This window comes from Mytilus edulis, chromosome 11, assembly GCF_963676685.1.
Source record: "Mytilus edulis chromosome 11, xbMytEdul2.2, whole genome shotgun sequence".
Taxonomy (NCBI): Eukaryota; Metazoa; Mollusca; class Bivalvia; order Mytilida; family Mytilidae; genus Mytilus; species Mytilus edulis.
This window is the reverse complement of record NC_092354.1, coordinates 63240655-63259684: the sequence shown is the minus strand read 5'-3', so window position 1 is coordinate 63259684 and position 19030 is coordinate 63240655. Positions and strand designations below refer to the sequence as shown.

Here is a 19030-nt window from a genome sequence, read left to right as displayed (position 1 = left end):
AATTCTTAGCTTCAAGCAACCAGAAGTATTTATAGATTTTTTTATATATTCAAAATAGAAACTGAATAATTTTCTCGCTATTGGGATTTACCGAAATGTGTTTGAAACAACTTGTATTGAACAATAGTCATGAATCTCTTAATATGAAAAAAAAACAATTTCAGTTTGCACCCTTTATCAATTTTGAAAATCTAAAAAAAGCTTCTCGACATTTTTGTAATCGTTTATAGAAATCCTATGCTTGTGGTTCGTGTTGCGCATTCTTTAGTTTTTTATGTTGTGTCTTGTGTACTAGTATTTGTCTGTTCGTCTTTTTCTTTTTTGCCATGGGCCATTGGCGTTGTCAGTTTATTTTCAAGAGTTTGAATGTCCCTCGGGTATGTTTCGCCCCTCTTTCATTTTATGACACTGTGACCTCTGGGAAATTTTCATTCTGAATGATACGTTTGTGGATTAAATTACATTTGAATTCGGACGTTTTTCTTTCCTTCAAAGTTAAACATAGTCGTATTTTTTAAAAATCTTATTCTTCACTTTTCCATGCTTTCATTTTTATAATTTATAATGAACCTTCGTTATCCACTCAATCCCCGCATGTATCATTTGTGTATTTTAAATCTATTATAGTTTAGAAACTTGAGCACATTTTGAACTAACGTATTTCTCTATACATAATTCTCCGTTACTAAAGAAAACACTGCTAGTCTTTTAATTTGATCATTTGTTAAATGTTTGAACTATAGCTATATATATAATATAAATTATATTATGTATAATTGTTTTCAACACGACAGATTTTATCTGAATATAATTCTATTATAGTAAACCACTGAATTCTTTAGAATTGTACTTTAAATCGATATTTTAAAACTATTATGCATGAAATACAAATTTGGTGGAGTTTCCGTCTGCATTCATCGATTTAGGTCGAATAAACATCATATAAGTGGACAAAAATTAAAAAGGTAAGAAATAGTGCTATTTTTTCCCTTTAATAATCTACAAATGCTCATCAAACATTTACTTAATAATATTTTAAACCATGAACAATCTGAATAATTTAGCGGCGGATAAACATGATCATGCATGTACGCTAAAAACATGAAAAACAAAAACAAATGTAGTGTTCCATTTATACATGTATCGTAGCAAACTCAACTTTGTTTCCATAGATAGAGTTATACGACACAAGCGCGGTAACTTATACCTTACTGGGTATTGGTTTAGAGAATAGAGAATATAGGTCTAAATATAGAGTAGAGTAAAATGGGTAACATACATGAGTTATCGCAAAGACTGATCGGATTAGAGTCAAAATATCGAGTCATGGTAGGGTGATATGTATTCCCGAATGCTGCGAGCTTATGCATATTACGATGATTTTTTTCTATTTTAAACAATTAATTATTTACGACGCCATAATTATCCTTTTCTTCACAACCCATTGCAACCGTGCTCAAAATGGTAATGAACGTGTGAATTTATATTCCGATTGACGTAGTAGTACTAAAATTGAGAATGGAAATGGGGAATGTGTCAAAGAGACAACAACCCGACCATAGAAAAGACAACAGCAGAAGGTCACCAACATGTCTTCAATGTAGCGTGAAATTCCCACACCAGGAGGCGTCCTTCAGCTGGCCCCTAAACAAATATATACTAGTCCAGTGATAATGAACGCCATACTAAACTCCAACTTGTATACACAAGAAACTAAAATTAAAAATAATACAAGACTAACAAAGGCCAGAGGCTCCTGACATAGGACAGGCACAAAAATGCGACGGGGTTAAACATGTCTATGAGATCTCAACCCTCCCCTAGACCTCTAGCCAATGTAGAAAAGTAAACGCATAACTATACGCACATTACCATTCAGTTCAAGAGAAGTCCGAGTCTGATGTCAGAAGATGTAACCAAAGAAAATAAACAAGATGACAATAATACATAAATAACAACAGACTACTAGCAGTTAACTGACATGCCAGCTCCAGACTTCAATTAAACTAATTGAAAGATTATGATTACATACAATGCTTTATAAAATTGCGTGGGGAAGACGAATCAGACCTTAGAATGGACAAATTGACTTTAAAAAAAAAAAAAACTGGGAGAGGCGGTCATATTTTGACCTCATGTATGTAGTACTATTATATCAACATTTTTTGTTGGTTGTCTATGCATTGAAATATTGTGCACCAGACCCGCGTTTCGTTTACAAAATACTCACAAGTGACACAAGAATCAAAAGAGTTAAACAGGCTAAACTGTTAACAAGTACTATATAAGTGGAAGAGTATTGAAGACCCAGAATTCTGAAGTTTAATATGCCCCAGAAAAGCTAAGGTTGTCTATTTCTGGGGTAGAAAATCTTTCGAAAAAAAAGTTTTATAAGCAGTTCACCGTCTTATCAATTATAATTTATGTCAACAAAAACGTGCTATATCAGGGTATAGTTAATATAATTTCTAAAAACTGAGATCTCTATAATATTGTAATATTACAGCAAAAATATACCTGATTTATTTAACATTGAATGTCAATGATATCTGCAACCAAATTATGCCTCGTCTTTAATATTTATAGCAAATGTTCGATGGCAAACAGTAGACAAGATTTAGTTGAGCAACTTCAACAAAGGTACCTAGAATGTGGTATATGTTCTGAACTGTATGACGAACAAAACCGAATTCCAAAATTATTGCCATGTCTTCATACTTTATGCATGGCGTGTCTAGTCGGACTGAACAGTGGAAATAAAATAAAATGTCCGTTTTGTAACAAGTCACATCATATCAAAAGAGAAGACATCGCAAATCTACCCAAGGACAACACTAGGCGCGATTTAACATGTTTTCTACAGAATAATACAGAAATCAACTGTGGGGTATGTAATAAAACGGATCTTAACAATCGGATATGTAACACATGTGATATAGATATGTGTGTAGATTGTCAGAGACAACACAAAAAGATATTCGAGGAACATTGCTTTGAAAATTATGCCGCTCCTCGTCTTTCAAACGGCTATACTTGTAAATTAACTGGACACGACAATGGACATATGCGATATGTTTGCAAGGAAACTAAATGCAACATACTTATCTGTCCTACATGTGCAATTACAGGGCATAAAGGCCATAACATTGAAGATATTGAAAGTGTTATTACAAACGAAAAGGAGTTCTTTTCATATCTTATTGAACGTCTGAAAGACAGAATAGCAAGAGCTGAGTCGTTCAAAGATACACTTTCCCCCTGTTATAATAATAGAATTACCACAAAGTTTTTTCAGGAGGACATAAGACATATCAATAACTGTATTTTGAACCGGGTTTCCAGTGAACTTAAAGAATTATTAAAACTGAAGGATGAACAAATTCAATATATTTTGAATACAGAAAATATTTTACAATCATTTGTTTGGCATGCAAGAGACTGCTGCGAGTTTTCAGAACAAATATTACAAAGCTCAAGCCAAAATACGTTTTTTGTACTTGAACAAGCCATGAAAGAAAAAATATATGATCACCTAAACATGAAGATGGATGAAATGATACAAAAAGACCATCATCAAAGTAATTACAGAGCTTGCAGAAAAGGTTAAACAGTTTAATGACATTCTATATTTGGTTTCCTTAAACAAAAGCTGCAGACGGGGACTAAGTTTGTATACTAACATTATCTTTTAACCTACAATTAAATTTTATGGATTTAGTGGCCAACTAGACTATGGAGGTCATCTTCACTGCATTGGTCTGTCATTGCTAATAGGTTGTCAGTTCGTACCTCGCTTGTGGTGATCTCGAGTTGTGTGGCAAACTTCGATCTACTCGACTAAAATTGTTAACTTTCCTCATGAAAGATCGGTCGTTGGCAATGGGTTATCCGGTGTCCTCCACTAATACAAAAAAATATATAGCCATGGTCGCTGAAAGTTCATTGAACATCAATAAACAATCAAACAAACAAACAAATTTAATAAGTAAAAAAAGTCTATTACAATAAGCTGTATTTTAAAATATAAGATAGACAATAGGTCGTGTGGTCTAGCGGGACGGCTGCAGTGCAGGCGATTTGGTGTCACGATATCACAGTAGCATGGGTTCGAATCCCGGCGAGGGAAGAACCAAAAATTTGCGAAAGCATGGAAATGTATATATGGGTCATCTAACATTATTGTATCATTCCATTATCTTCTTTACTTTATTATTATTCCTTATTATTTCATATCGGTTAGAGTCATAAGAAACGAGTGACCGGTGAAAAATAATGTTCTTCCAATTCTTGAACCTATTATGCATACAAACATCATAAACTTAGTCTTCTGTGCACGAATTTATCCTTTTTTCGCATAAATTTCGTATAATCGTCATTTTTTTTAATGGGTCAGTGTTGTTGTGAAAATATCGGCTCGGGACGTTTGTTAATAGGACATTTGCGCTTATTTTTTTGGACACTTGAACTTTCAATCAAAGGACATTTGCGCATTTTAAAAATGGACATTTGCGCTTTTTACATAGGACATTTGCGCTTTTGCATTTTTTTGTTTTTATGACTATCCTCCTCTTTAATCCGGGCTTGGGACCTGCATGTTTGACCTGGCAGAGGTAAAGTCATATTTTTATTTATGGTTCAAAGTTTAAAAAATCATTTCATAGCACATTTCATAGCACATTGATATGTGCTGAAAAGTTTATATACACTAAGATTAAGTAAACATTCTAAAGACATAAAAACACGTGCAGTCATCACAGGTCAGTTTTTGCTTGATATCTGAAGCCCAAGAAGTGAACAAATTTAGTTATTGTTATCTATTATTCTGAATGGTATTTTGAAAACATTTTCAAATAAATAATCAAGTTTCTCTTTCTCAATTCTTGACAGGGGTGTCTGTTCATCAATATAACGAATCTTAATGTAATTCACAGACTGTTGTTGAATGATACTCTTCAAAAAGATAATAAAATAAAATATACAGCAGGATGAGTCAAAAAGAAGCATGAAAGGATTCTGGACCATTTGTCGTACTAATGAGAAATATAAGTTAAATTTACGTTATGATTACTTCTCATTAAATAACAGGTAGACGACTATAGGTAAAAAGCGCAATTTAATACAGCATGTACAGGTGTAACAAAATTAAAAGCGCAAATGTCCTATCATTTTACAGGTAAAAAAGCGCGAACGTCTTGTGCCCGAAAATATGGCAGATAATTAAAGATCGTGTTTTGAAGCCGAAGTTTAACGATTGTCACCTGTTTGTCAACAATCAACAAAAATCAACAAAAAAGCATGGAAATTGAGCACGTGTTCAACATGTAAATTCAGATAATAGTTTATTTTAAGGACATCCATGCGTATTGCGATCACCGGATTTTTACGAGATGGGTCACACTGAGGTCACTTTGCATACGGAAAATATGTCGGGGGAATTGCTTCCTGGAAGGAAGCAATTAAAATAAAGTAAACTTCTTCTAAATATGAATATATTAAAGGTTTTTCTTCAGAAAAAAGTATATGTACATAAGTTTTATAATGAAAACTTACCATTGAGTAATAAAAAAACAAGCATTATATTTTTTAATTTGAGGTTTCTTATGACTTTAAGAATTAAATTCTCTTATTGGATTATAAGGGGCCACATGACATTCTTTATTCTTTAGTAGATATTAATATCTATCGGTCTTCAACAAAGAAAAACGGACCGGAAAACCGGTCGTTAATAGACTGTTACATGTTAATGACGGGTGTGGTGAGGTTTCTCCGTTTGGAGTGATGTCAATTTTATATTGAAGTTGTTGAATTGTTTACCATGTTTTGTTATAAATCATTAATTACAGAAAACTTTATTTTGTATTCATAAACTAAAAATTGCACTTAAATGAATGGCAGTCACTTATAGTCACTATGTCTTATCTTCACTACTTTCTCTCTTACAAACCGTACAATAACTCGAGTTTGCTTTCAACAACTTGAATTTATAAAAAAAATAATCAAAAACATGATTTTTCAATGAAATAGTTATTGAAAAAGTGGTTATTATCGATTGGCTGTAGGACAGTGGTATTCATTGCGAAAGCGACAATGACATCGCCTTCGGCTCAGTCATTATCGCTATCTTATTCAATACGACTCCATAAATTACGTAAGTACTGGTTTCAACATGATTGTTTTTAGTCGTGTGCGTCTGCGTGAGAAGGAGTGAGTGGTTGGACGGATTTGAAGTTAACATATCTGTCTTGTCTTGCACACACTGTTTTGGCTTGTGTTCCAACATGTTTGTATTGATTAATAGATTGTTGTTTGCTTATCTTCCAGCGTCTAAAATTCCATGCATGTTCAAAACGAAAACAAATTTTAAATGATTAATGCAAAAGGTAGGTCCTGTCAACGAGGCCGTCCGGGATGAGGGTCGGGGAAATTTTAGGTTAGTGTAAGGGTTAGGTTTAGGCCGTAATTACCTTTACTCGCACCCTATACCTACTTAAATAGGGACAGCAAATTGCCTTAAAACACACCACCAACGAAATACTGCAAATATAAATCTTTATTGTGCAGAGAGAGTGTTTTAACCATAAGGTTTATATATTCAACCATGAATGTTTATAAACAAGGAAGTATTATAAACTTAACCCCTACACCATCTTACATTTATGATCAAGAGATGATGTATCATGGTTTAATTAAATATCGACTTAAAACACACACTTTTTATTATTAATTTTAACTCGTTATAGAAGATGCTAGATTTAAGACATGCGCTGGTGAATAAGATTTTATAATATTGTTTTACTTTGTAGGAAAGATAAGCAGCTTTCCATTGTTTCACAGTGCTATTGAAATTATTGAATTTATAGAACAGACAACTCAGTATATAAGTACAGTGCACATAGTGACCTTTCTCGCACTCCTTTGCACAGTACTTACGACAACAGTCTATGTTTTTGCTGATGAAATCCCTCATCTATTGCTTGGTTCAGACATAGGTATTTATTGATTTATAACTGTTTCTTTTTTGCTATTTGAATTGATCTGTATGTCTTCAAATATTTTTTTTCTTCTACATAGGACATTTTGTCCTATTATTGTTGTAGATTTTTAGGTTGTTTTGTAAAATATCCCCAAATATAGAATTTTATGTATAGATAACGAAAAAAATCTGGTATATAATATAAATAACACATATTAGCTGAGACATGTGAGAGGGTAATAGAGCAGACTGTTACCTCAAGAAAACATTGTCAGCCTAGGCGAATGTCAATGCTCTTCAACTTTATTCTCGTTTGTCTTTCTAACTATTTTGATCTGAGCGTCACTGATAAGTCTTATCTAGACGAAACGCGCATCTGGCGTATTACATTATAAGCCTGGTACCTTTGATAACTAATAACTATATTTTTTTTTCGAGGGATACAACAATATTCTCTTTCACCCTTTCTTATATGTTTTATTTAATTTTTTATTTAAATTTTGACATGATGGTTTTTTTTTTTAATGTTTAGTAAAAACATCACTGAAATAGCCCTAAAAAAATGTTCTGTAAATAGACCACTGCATATACATATGTATATACAATCAAAAGATATAATTATTAGTCGTATGTTTAAACGAAATATATTTATACGGAATGTATTTTCAGCCTTGTATCACCATCAATGCTGGTGATCCGACGGCTAAAATCTGTTGTAGAGTCGTGACCGATTCAGACGTATATATAACTATTTCTGTGACTGCATCATGCATTAATTTGTAGAATCCTTTACAATAGATAATTCAGCTGAGCTGTAACAATTCCATCTTCATGCCTTATGTATAATGTACTCTGTTACGATGCTAAATTAAATCTGATACGGAAAGGCCTCGGACATAGTGCAATGCGATATGATGCCACGATATCTCAGTAGCATGAGTTTGAATCCCGTTTAGGAAGAACAAAAAATTGCTAACGCAAATTTACAGATCTAACATTGCTGATGTTTAGATGAATTATATATATATATATATATATATATATTGCTGTTTCTCTTATGAAAATTGACTTTGTTTTCAAATGTGCAATTATATACATATGATTAATGTTTTGTTTAATATGTACTAAGTACTTTTTTCTGATCAGTTCCAGATTTACATTTTATATTCAACAATAGTCCATATCTATTCCCATGTAGATCATTTGACAACAAGACAGTGTCTTCAAAACCATATTCAAGCGGATTCATCTGCAGTGATCGACGATACAAGTTTAAAGGAATATTCGGGAATACATCGTTTAAAAATGACCATGAGTATGAGTTAGAAATTTCTGTAAAAATTGAAGGTATAAAGCAGGGAATACACGACGAAATGGTAATTTTTGAAATTGGTCTGTCAAGAAACAAAGTCCATGACTCATATTCGTATGAAAACACAGAAAACTCTTGGGTTGTTTATGGCATAAACTGTGGTACCGATATATGCCTCCAATACAACGATAGGATATCGCCATACATACAAAGAATTAAACACGATAAAGTAAGTGGTCTCTTGGAAACTCGTTTGGTACTGAAGTTGGAACCAAAAACGAAAAGTCTACAAGTGTCATCAAATTCATCAAGTATGACATATACATTTACAAATGTATCAGCAGCAGAGTCCGAATTGTGGCCAATATTTGGCATTTATTGCAATGACAGTTTTATTTCTGCGTCCATTATTTCTTCATATCCTTCGTTTGTCACATTTGATGCATCAACATTATTTCCTGGTTTGTTTGTATCAAAAGACGCGAAAGTATTTGCTAATTCAAATAATTCTGTGACGGGTTATCATTTTCAAAATCCGATTTCCTCATATATCTTTTCTGAACCTATGATTTCGAAGTCGCAAGAGGAGATGTTCTACACTGTTGAAATAATTATAAAAGAACACAGCTTTCTCCCGAACAACACGATGTTATTCGAAGTTGGTACTTTAGGCAAACATCATTTTGGAACCGAATTTTTCATTGATATTCTGATGAGATATAATTTTGAACAAAACACCATCGGATACTTTACTGAGCATATGAATAAAACTTTAAAATTATGTGACAGAAATTCCATCAGTTTACCTTTCTTCACGATAAAAGCTATTGTAAGTTACCATGGACCAACAAACTCGTTTAATATTACGCTTCTCTGCAACAATGGCGGCCGGACATTTTATGAAAAATTTGTTGAGAAATATCCAACTGCTTTCCCCCAATTTTATCTGAGAAAAACTTGTATTTTTTGCAGACCATATTTAGAAGCTAAAATAAGAAGAGTAAATTACCGCGAAATTTACTTTTTGAATGGAAGCGAACCAATGATGCACGTGTGCGTTGCTATACTGCTTGTTTTTTTGCGTCTTGGTATGTGCATGTGCACTCGCTCAATCGCACGAAGACCAATTAAGATTTCGATTGTTTTATCAATGATTTAAACCGAATGTACCCTGGGCAAAAGAAATTGGACAAGCTTTTTCTGACTGATATGGTGAGTTAACGCTGCCATGCAAGGATCATCTATGATTTGTACGGTCTTTTCTAATATTTGCTTTACATCACGCTGCGGAGCTATTAGTTTCAGTCGATATACACAGAATCTTGAAATAATCACTTATCACATATACATTCTGATTGGTTGATTTATGATGCGGTCCGGCTGAAATACAGCAACATTTATTGGGTTAAATGAGATAAAGAATTACAGACTTTTCTCGTCTAATGATAAGAAATCAACTAATATGTGTATTCCAGTTCCGATAAATTGCCATTAATTCTTGTTCGTTTTATTCTGCATATATTGCACACAGAATTAATAATATCAATTATAAGTGGCGTGTGTATTTGCTTCGTTAATCTGCAATATGCACGATTTGTTTTGCTAAATAATGTTCCTCTAATTTGTTATATTTACAAGAAATCTACCCAAAATGTGTGTTTAATTATAGCCAATTGTGTAAAGATGTAAATATCAGTGAAAATACACCTATGTCATGTAATTGCAGTAATTCCGAATACACTTATGGCCCCATTTCCCATGTCATAACAGGAGACCTTAACATTGTTCGCGACCGAGAGTTAACATCATTCCTCAGTAAAGGACCTAAATATCGTCACCCGTCAATTATTAATTGGAATGAGTGTCGTAATTCCATTCACGACTCACTCCGTACTTACTGTTTGAAATGGGTAAAACGGGAAAAAGCTGACAAAAAATCTTTGGACTCTTTTTTTAATTCAGTGCTGATATTCGTATACAACATTTTAAAGAACATTTTACTTTGAACAATAACCATAAAAACTCTATTTCGTGTATCAAACATAAACTAAAAGATCTAGCCAAGGCATTTGTTTTGTCCCGGCTGATAAAGCAGCTAATAATATCATTATTGTTTGACGTAAATTTTATATTGAGGTTCTGCAAAAGGAAATCACGAATTCACCAACATTCCAACTGACTTCATTTTCAGAAAACGACATCTTTAACAAACACAAACTTTTAACTACTTCTTTACAAGCAGAACCAAATACAATGAAAGTCCTAACTATATACTGGCTTCCGAAGCTACACAAAAAACCTTACAAATATAGATGTATTTCATCTTCAATCCATTGTTCCACTACTAGATTGTCTATTCTACTTACTAGTACACTTGGTACAATAAAAAAAAAAACCTGATAATAAATTGAAAATAGTGTAATTAATTACTTTTGGAGTGTCAAAAACTCGTTGGAAGTACTAAATAAATTGCATGTATATATTGGTGATTTTGAATCTGTTCAAAGTTTTGATTTTTCTACCCTATATACCACTTTTCCTCATATTGTTATTAAGAAAAAAATCACTTCCCTAATTAACTGGGCATTTAAAAAGTCAGAATGCAAGTATATATGTTCAAACTCTTTTAGGTCATTTTTTAGTAGCAATAAACAATAGAACTATGTCAATTGGACATGTTTTGATACTATATCTGCGCTTGAATTTTTACTTAATAACATTTTTGTTCGCTTTGAAGATTCCGTATATCGTCAATTTATTGGAACTCCAATGGGGACTTATTGCAATTTATGACTAAAATTAGCAAAGACACATCGAAACAACATTTGATACAAAAATTTAACAATACTTTTAGATATTTGGATGATATATTGGCTCTCAATAATGACGACTTCAGTATGTATACTAACGAAATTTATCCTGTTGAACTTACTTTAAATAAAGCTAAAACTAACAATGACCACTGCCCTTTCCTCGGTTTTGATATCTTTATCATTAACGGGAAGCTTAAGACAAAAAATTATGATAATAGTTATTAAAGGTACAAGGATTATAATTTAGTAAATAATAAAAGAGATGATTTTTCATTTCCTATCGTTAATTATTCATTTAAGATGATGACGTTCCCTTGTCACCATCTTATGGTGTTTATATATCTCAACTTGTACGATTCGCTCATGTATGTAATAACGTATTATATTTCAGTGAGAGAAATTTATGTATTACTGAAAAATTATTACACCAGGGTTTTCGATATCACAAACTAGTCAAAACATTTACAAAATTGTATCGTCGGTATAAGGAAATAATTCGTACTCAACATACAGACATCTTATACGTTCAGGTATTTCACATCCAATCTTTTATGGTAATACTCTTTACAAAGCACAAAAGTGTCAGTATTCACCTCAAAAGCTTACAAAAACTTTAAACAGACTTATTAAGAAGGGATATAGTTGCGACACTGTTGTCAGATCATTAATGATTGCATATTTTGGCTTTAATATTGATTCACTTAATATATGGTCTTTGCAACGGAACTAAACACATTTAATTTAAAACAAAAACAGTTGTTGGCATGACACGGGTTATGTTCTTCTCATATATATATATATATATATATATATATATCAGTCTAAAGATTTGCACAACGGTACTGATATAAGGTGTTATTAAACGAAAATGTTGTTATAAAATCGTGTTGACAAATATTTCGGCTCAACAAATGGCCTTCTTCTTGTGTCACAAGTTTTAACAATACTGATACATAATGTATAAGGTGTGAAAATAGATCAGGTGATAATACAGGTAAGTTTTGGTCGATTGATTTTAATCCTGAATATCATAATTTAAACAAAACACTATAAATCAATATACGTGACTGTGTATATTAACAATAAAAATAAGTGAAAACAAAACTGTTAGTATTTCTTATTGATGCCGTTTGGGTGATGTACATTAAGTTCCTTTATCCAAAAGCTTTCCCGAACCTGTCGCTGTGCATCACTCCAGTGAATGTTCTGTTCAATCACTAGAATTTTCATGCGGTTAAAGTCATCAAGTTTGTGATCTGACTGTCTGAAGTGCTTAGAGACTGGAAGAAGTGGCTTCTTAGATATATCACTCCTATGGCCATTGAGGCGTTTGTGGAAAGGCTGCTTTGATTCACCAACATATTGGAGGCCACAAACCGAACATTCTAGTATGTAAATAACATTCATACTTTTGCAGGTAACATTGCAAAATATCTTATAGTTATTTTCGGTTGCCTTACTGTGAAATGTTGACGAATGCTGCATCTGTAAACAGCATTTGCAGCGTTTTTCTCCACACGAACGACATTCTCCAGAAGTACTTCTATTATCAGACACTTCAGCCCGCACTAGTAGGTTCCGTACACTACTAGGTTGCCTAAAAGCTATCATTGGAGGCTCAGGGAAAATCTTGGACAGTTTGGAATTCTTTTCAACTGATTTCCAATGCTCACGAATGACACCAAAGCTGTTTTTGAGAGATGGGTGATAAGTTAGAACACATGGAGTCCTTTTGCTTTTCTTTTTAACTTTGTATTCCAATAGTTCACTCCTCGGAATTGACTCCGCTTTCTGAAAGCTTTTTTTGATATTTCTGTGTTTGTATCCCCTTTTCTTCAAGCGAGTTTCAAGTTTACGCAGTTGTCTTTTAGTTGTTTCTGTGTTGGAGCATATTCGCTTGACTCTAAGTGCCTGACTGTATGGAATGCTCTTGGTAAGATGAGCAGGATGGCAACTTTTAGGGGACAAATATTGATGAGTGTCAGTAGGCTTAGAATATAAATCTGTAGATATGATGCCCTCTGTGAGCGAACTTGAAGTATCGAGGAAGGCGATTTTGGATTTAGACTTCTCATGAGTAAATTTGATACTTGGATGTATGTTGTTGGCATGAGTGATAAAAGTGTCTAAATCCTCGTCGCTTTTATTCCATTTCATATCCACATCATCTATAAATCTAAACCAGGAAAGCGGTTTTTCTCTCAAAAACAGCTTTGGTGTCATTCGTGAGCATTGGAAATCAGTTGAAAAGAATTCCAAACTGTCCAAGATTTTCCCTGAGCCTCCAATGATAGCTTTTAGGCAACCTAGTAGTCTACGGAACCTACTAGTGCGGGCTGAAGTGTCTGATAATAGAAGTACTTCTGGAGAATGTCGTTCGTGTGGAGAAAAACGCTGCAAATGCTGTTTACAGATGCAGCATTCGTCAACATTTCACAGTAAGGCAACCGAAAATAACTATAAGATATTTTGCAATGTTACCTGCAAAAGTATGAATGTTATTTACATACTAGAATGTTCGGTTTGTGGCCTCCAATATGTTGGTGAATCAAAGCAGCCTTTCCACAAACGCCTCAATGGCCATAGGAGTGATATATCTAAGAAGCCACTTCTTCCAGTCTCTCAGCACTTCAGACAGTCAGATCACAAACTTGATGACTTTAACCGCATGAAAATTCTAGTGATTGAACAGAACATTCACTGGAGTGATGCACAGCGACAGGTTCGGGAAAGCTTTTGGATAAAGGAACTTAATGTACATCACCCAAACGGCATCAATAAGAAATACTAACAGTTTTGTTTTCACTTATTTTTATTGTTAATATACACAGTCACGTATATTGATTTATAGTGTTTTGTTTAAATTATGATATTCAGGATTAAAATCAATCGACCAAAACTTACCTGTATTATCACCTGATCTATTTTCACACCTTATACATTATGTATCAGTATTGTTAAAACTTGTGACACAAGAAGAAGGCCATTTGTTGAGCCGAAATATTTGTCAACACGATTTTATAACAACATTTTCGTTTAATAACACCTTATATCAGTACCGTTGTGCAAATCTTTAGACTGATATAATTTTTTCCTTATCTGCATAGTATCGCCTATTCTAGACGATCCGGTACATAGTAAATTTGCTGGTTGGTCCTTTTTATAGACTTTTATATATATATATATATATATTTTATGATAGTATGATACTAAATCCCTAACGGGAGGGATTGTGCCTGATATTCATATGATGAAGACATAATCTTTCAATTAGTTTAATTGAGGTCTGGAGTTGGCATGTCAGTTTAGTGCTGGTAGTCTGTTGTTATTTATGTATTATTGTCATTTTGTTTATTTTCTTTTTTTACATCTTCTAACATCAGACTCGGACTTCTCTTGAACTGAATTTTAATGTGCGTATTGTTATGCGTTTACTTTTCTAGATTGACTAGAGGTATAGGGGGAGGGTTGAGATCTCATAAACATGTTTAACCCCGCCGCAATTTTGCGCCTGTCCCAAGTCAAAAGCCTCTGGCCTTTGTTAGTCTTGTATGATTTTTAATTTTAGTTTCGTGTGTATAATTCGGAGTTTAGTATGAGGTCCATTATCACTGAACTAGTATACATATTTTAAAGGGGCCAGCTGAAGGACGCCTCCGGGTGCGAGTGGTTCTCGCTACATTGAAGACCCATTGATGGCCTTCGGCTGTTCTATGGTCGGGTTGTTGTCGCTTTGACACATTCTCTATTTCCTTTTCCAATTTTATCCTATACAACGTTTACAAAAATGCATTATGAATACCAGGATCATTTTATTTTTATTTACGCCAGATGCGCGTTTAATCTACAAAAGATTCATCAGAGACGCCTGAATCAACAAAGGTTTAAAAGGCCAATTAAAGAACGAAATTGAAGAGCATTGAGGACTAAAATTCTTTAAATACAGCTAATGTAATCTATTCCTGAGTTAGAAAACCTGTATTAATTTTATAACGTCTGCCAATCTAGGCATACATCAGAGTTGTGTCTATTTGTAGATGTTTTCAACAAGTAAAGTGAACAAAGTTTTAAAGCATGTGCGTATAACGCACTTTCTTCATCACTCGAAATTATGTTACTCTTAATCAACATACCCTTAAAGAGGGACGAAAGATACCAGAGGGACAGTCGAACTCATAAATCGAAAACAACCTGACAACGTCATGGCTAAAAATGAAAAAAAAAAAAAAAAAAAACAGACAAACAATAGTAAATATAGAAAATACATAAAATTGAGAATAGAAATGGGGAAATGTCAAAGAGACAACAACCCGACCATAGAACAGACAACAGCAGAAGGTCACCAATAGGTCTTATAATATAGTTAAATACATTATATATAGAACTAGCAATCAAAATCGCAAGGCAATGACCCAGCTGAAAGAACTAGAAACCATATTCCACAATTAAAAACACATTTCCAATACTAAATCTACAACCACATGCACACATATTACCAGATTACCTTAAATTAGGATAGAGCGAAGCAGACAACTTGTCAAACTTTTCAACAATTATTATCGAGTGCGATTTGAGTGGTACTTCTAGCATAAAAAACCCATCAATAGTCATTTGTAAAACGTTGGCTCATTAGTGTCATGGCGAGGCTATACAATCTGATTCTAGCAAATTATATGATTATTCCCTGTGTCCAAAAGAGGGACGAAAGATACCAGAGGGACATTCAAACTCATAAATCGAAAATAAACTGACAACGTCATGGCTAAAAATGAAAAAAGACAGACAGACACACAATAGTACACATGACACAACATAGAAAACTAAATAACAAGCAGCACGACCCCAACAAAAATTTGGGGTGATCTCAGGTACTTCGGAAGGGTAAGCAGATCCTGCTCCACATGTGGGCACCCGTCATGTTATAACAAATACGGTAATTGGTCGAATTCTGTAGGTCACATTCATGAAAGGGAAGGTTATTGTAATTACGATATAAGAAACATATATCCGATATCATCTGTGAAACGGTATTCACTAACGGTCAACCAACTCGTGATGGCGTCCGTAAAATTTACGAATGGGATGATTTCAACTTCACCATTTGGAACTATTGGTTTAATAGTTTTCTTGTGAGCAGCAACCCTCTATCAAGAAAATCATGAGCACGGGATAATCGTATCAATTGGGAGATATATACCCCGTATGCAGGTGCTGTAGGAATGTTGCTACTTAGTAATGGAAAGTTCACAATTGGAAAGCTGAAATCATCTCTTTTGTCGTAAAGTTTTGTTTTTTTAACCGGCCCTCATTGTCAATTTCTATATGTAAGTCAAGATATGAGACCGACTTAACTGTATCTGTTGTATCCTTTATCTCTAGTTGGATGGGATAGATGCGTTCAACATAGTCACCAAATTTTGAATTATTTAGTGAGAAAACATCATCTATATAGCGGGAATAAAAATTAAAGGATATTGCTAACTTCTTATCTTTCTTCCTAAGAAGTTCCAGTATGAAGTCAGTCTCATAAATAAAAAGAAAGAAGTTCGCAAGAAGAGGGCACAATTGGTTCCCATTGGAATGCCGACAGTCTGTTGAAAACACGTCCTCCGAACGTAACAAATATAATGTCAATCAAGAAATCAAGCATCTTGATAATGTCAGTTTCAGAGTGATTCATTACAAAGTAGGATTCATCCCTCCCCAAGACAAGATACTTGTATCTACGTTGGCCATTCTTCTTTATAAAACAAAGCAATACCAACTCTTTCATTTTGTATTTTAGTTTGGAATGTGGGATACTTATGTAAAGTGTAGAAAAGACAAATGTTTTAATACTATTGTAAGATGGAAGAGAGTTAGATTGTATGTACTCTAAAATATTTTTTAGTATCCACATCTGAATCACGCCACCTCAAGAATAGTCACTTTCACAATTACTTTGAAGCCCGGCTTTGATTGCTGATAAAATAGATGTTAATATTTAGAAAGAATTTTCGTGGAGCACTTGGAATACCCAGCAATATACCGTTGTTTGCAAGAACACTTATGTAGTTTAGGTATCCAATAAGGTGATGGAAGATCCAGTTCTTCATCTTTGGTTGACATTCCAAAGGAACATAGAAGAGACCTATGATTATCCAGGATTACTTCTTTGGTAATTGTCGTGAGGGAATATGTTGAGTTTCCAAGTGAATTGTCAATACCTAATTCGTTTATCAAGCAGTTAATGTAATGAGTTTTACACACAAAAACGATGTTGTTTGGGGTTTTATCTGTGGAGACAACAACATATTTGTCATGGAGGTAGGATAAGTGTTTTGCAACATTTGGGTCTTTCAAGATTGACGTAGCATGGGTACTATTATTGCTGGACCCATTCAGTTTCTTAATTCTGATTTGAATCAACGACCTCACAGCGTGAATTCATTCAGAAAGAGTGTCTACGTCTTCCATCTCGCGCTTAGCCCAATGCCTGGCTTAATCCTCGACTGAATCCATCAACATTTTTTAGTTGTTTTTCCAATTGATGGATTTAGGCTCACGATATTTCGGACCTTTCGATAATACATTTCGAAGGGAAGTGTTATTGACAATATTGAAGTCGCCGGTAATCACGTGGTCAGCCGGATTATCTGTGAATTGGGAAATAGCAGAAGTGCAATCAGGAGGTTTAGACTTGAAGTCGTCAATATTGAGGTCCTGTAAAACTTGCTTGTAATTGAAAATTTTAGTAGTTGCAATAGGTTTGGTTAAGGTATAAGAAATGATAGGTACAGTAAGGAGGAATTTTCGACTGAACTCATTTATAATGAAGGATATTGGTTAAGTTGATACCATCGAGACCTTTGTTGGCAAAGGAAAGATAAAGAAAAAAATAACACTTGTAGTTGTTATTCGTTTAAAACGGGAAAATAGGTCCTCAACATAGAGACAAAGCTTACCCTGATTTGCATTGGTTTTAGCGAGGGAATTGGTTTAATATATGTCGATAACGCCGAACAAGACTTTGGATCAGACAGATACAGATAAACGGTTGAAATTTCCGCGAAAATGATATTTCCAAGTACCGATCTAGAAACCATGCAAAAAATTACTAAAATATAATTAGTGATGTAATTAACTTTGTCAGACCAATTGAAAATCGGCAGGCTTTGGATTTACGCTCCTTTGTGCCCATGGATGATACTACATTAATGTTTACATATCCCCATTTATAGGCCCAATAATTATATTTCGATTAGTTTTTAGAGCATTTGCCATTCAAAATTATTATGAATCCTATTCCAAAATATAAAATTTCAGACTCGAGAGTCTTTTGTTATAGAAGGATCGCCCTTGCAGCAATGAATTACAAATAGTACTGCAATATACTGAAAATGTATTCGATAACCCTACCCTACAACCAAAATGGTCCCAATTAGTAAAAATAGAACATAGGGGTTTACTATATTGGGAAATGTAAAAACAATATATCTTCAGAACTTGAAAACTTATTTAAATAATGATAAGGGGTCTTCATTAGATATTGTAAGACTACAATGGGATGACATGAATTTTTTCCATAGGTCGCAATTTTTATAGGTGGCTTATGATTTCTCCTTGATATATTCTATTTTCAGATTTATTCAGTGTTACTTTTCGCGTCTTGCGTAAATACAAAATTTAATCCTGGTATATATGATGAGTTTATTTACAACCACTGGGTCGATGCCACTGCTTGTGGAATTTTAATTCCCCGAGGGTATCACCAGCCAATTAGTCAGCACTTTTTGAAGCTTCCAGGAAGCAATTCGCCGACATATTTCCCGCATATGCTAGTGACCTAGCTTAGCATGACCCTCCTCGTAAAAATCCGGTGATCGCAGTACGCATGGATCTGTCATAAAAATAAACTATTATCTGATTATACATGTTAAACACGTACTCAAT

At 33.8% G+C, this 19030-nt stretch overlaps 1 protein-coding gene across 3 annotated transcripts; it reads left to right on the top strand.

Moving 5' to 3' along the window:
* Window positions 1-815: 815 nt before the first annotated feature.
* On the top strand, window positions 816-11371 carry LOC139495987 (transcription intermediary factor 1-beta-like). Of its 3 annotated transcripts, none has more exons than XM_071284416.1 (4): window positions 816-965; window positions 2587-3666; window positions 6804-6989; window positions 8172-11371. In XM_071284416.1, the coding sequence occupies exons 1-2, from the start codon at window positions 880-882 to the stop codon at window positions 3605-3607; spliced, it is 1107 nt and encodes a 368-aa protein (XP_071140517.1). In that variant the 5' UTR covers window positions 816-879; the 3' UTR covers window positions 3608-3666; window positions 6804-6989; window positions 8172-11371. The 3 variants fall into 3 exon arrangements, 2 of the variants coding, with proteins under 2 accessions (XP_071140517.1, XP_071140516.1); XM_071284415.1 differs by having other exon boundaries at window positions 829-965; window positions 8120-11044; XR_011657520.1 differs by lacking the exons at window positions 816-965; window positions 2587-3666 and adding an exon at window positions 6187-6280 and having other exon boundaries at window positions 8120-11371.
* Window positions 11372-19030: the final 7659 nt, after the last annotated feature.

Bases quoted from the DNA above. Each gene is read 5' to 3' on its own strand.
- LOC139495987 (XM_071284416.1), top strand. From the start codon at position 880: ATGAAATACAAATTTGGTGGAGTTTCCGTCTGCATTCATCGATTTAGG. The intron at 966-2,586 runs GTAAGAAATAGT...TAATATTTATAG, and splicing joins AGTGGACAAAAATTAAAAAG to CAAATGTTCGATGGCAAACA.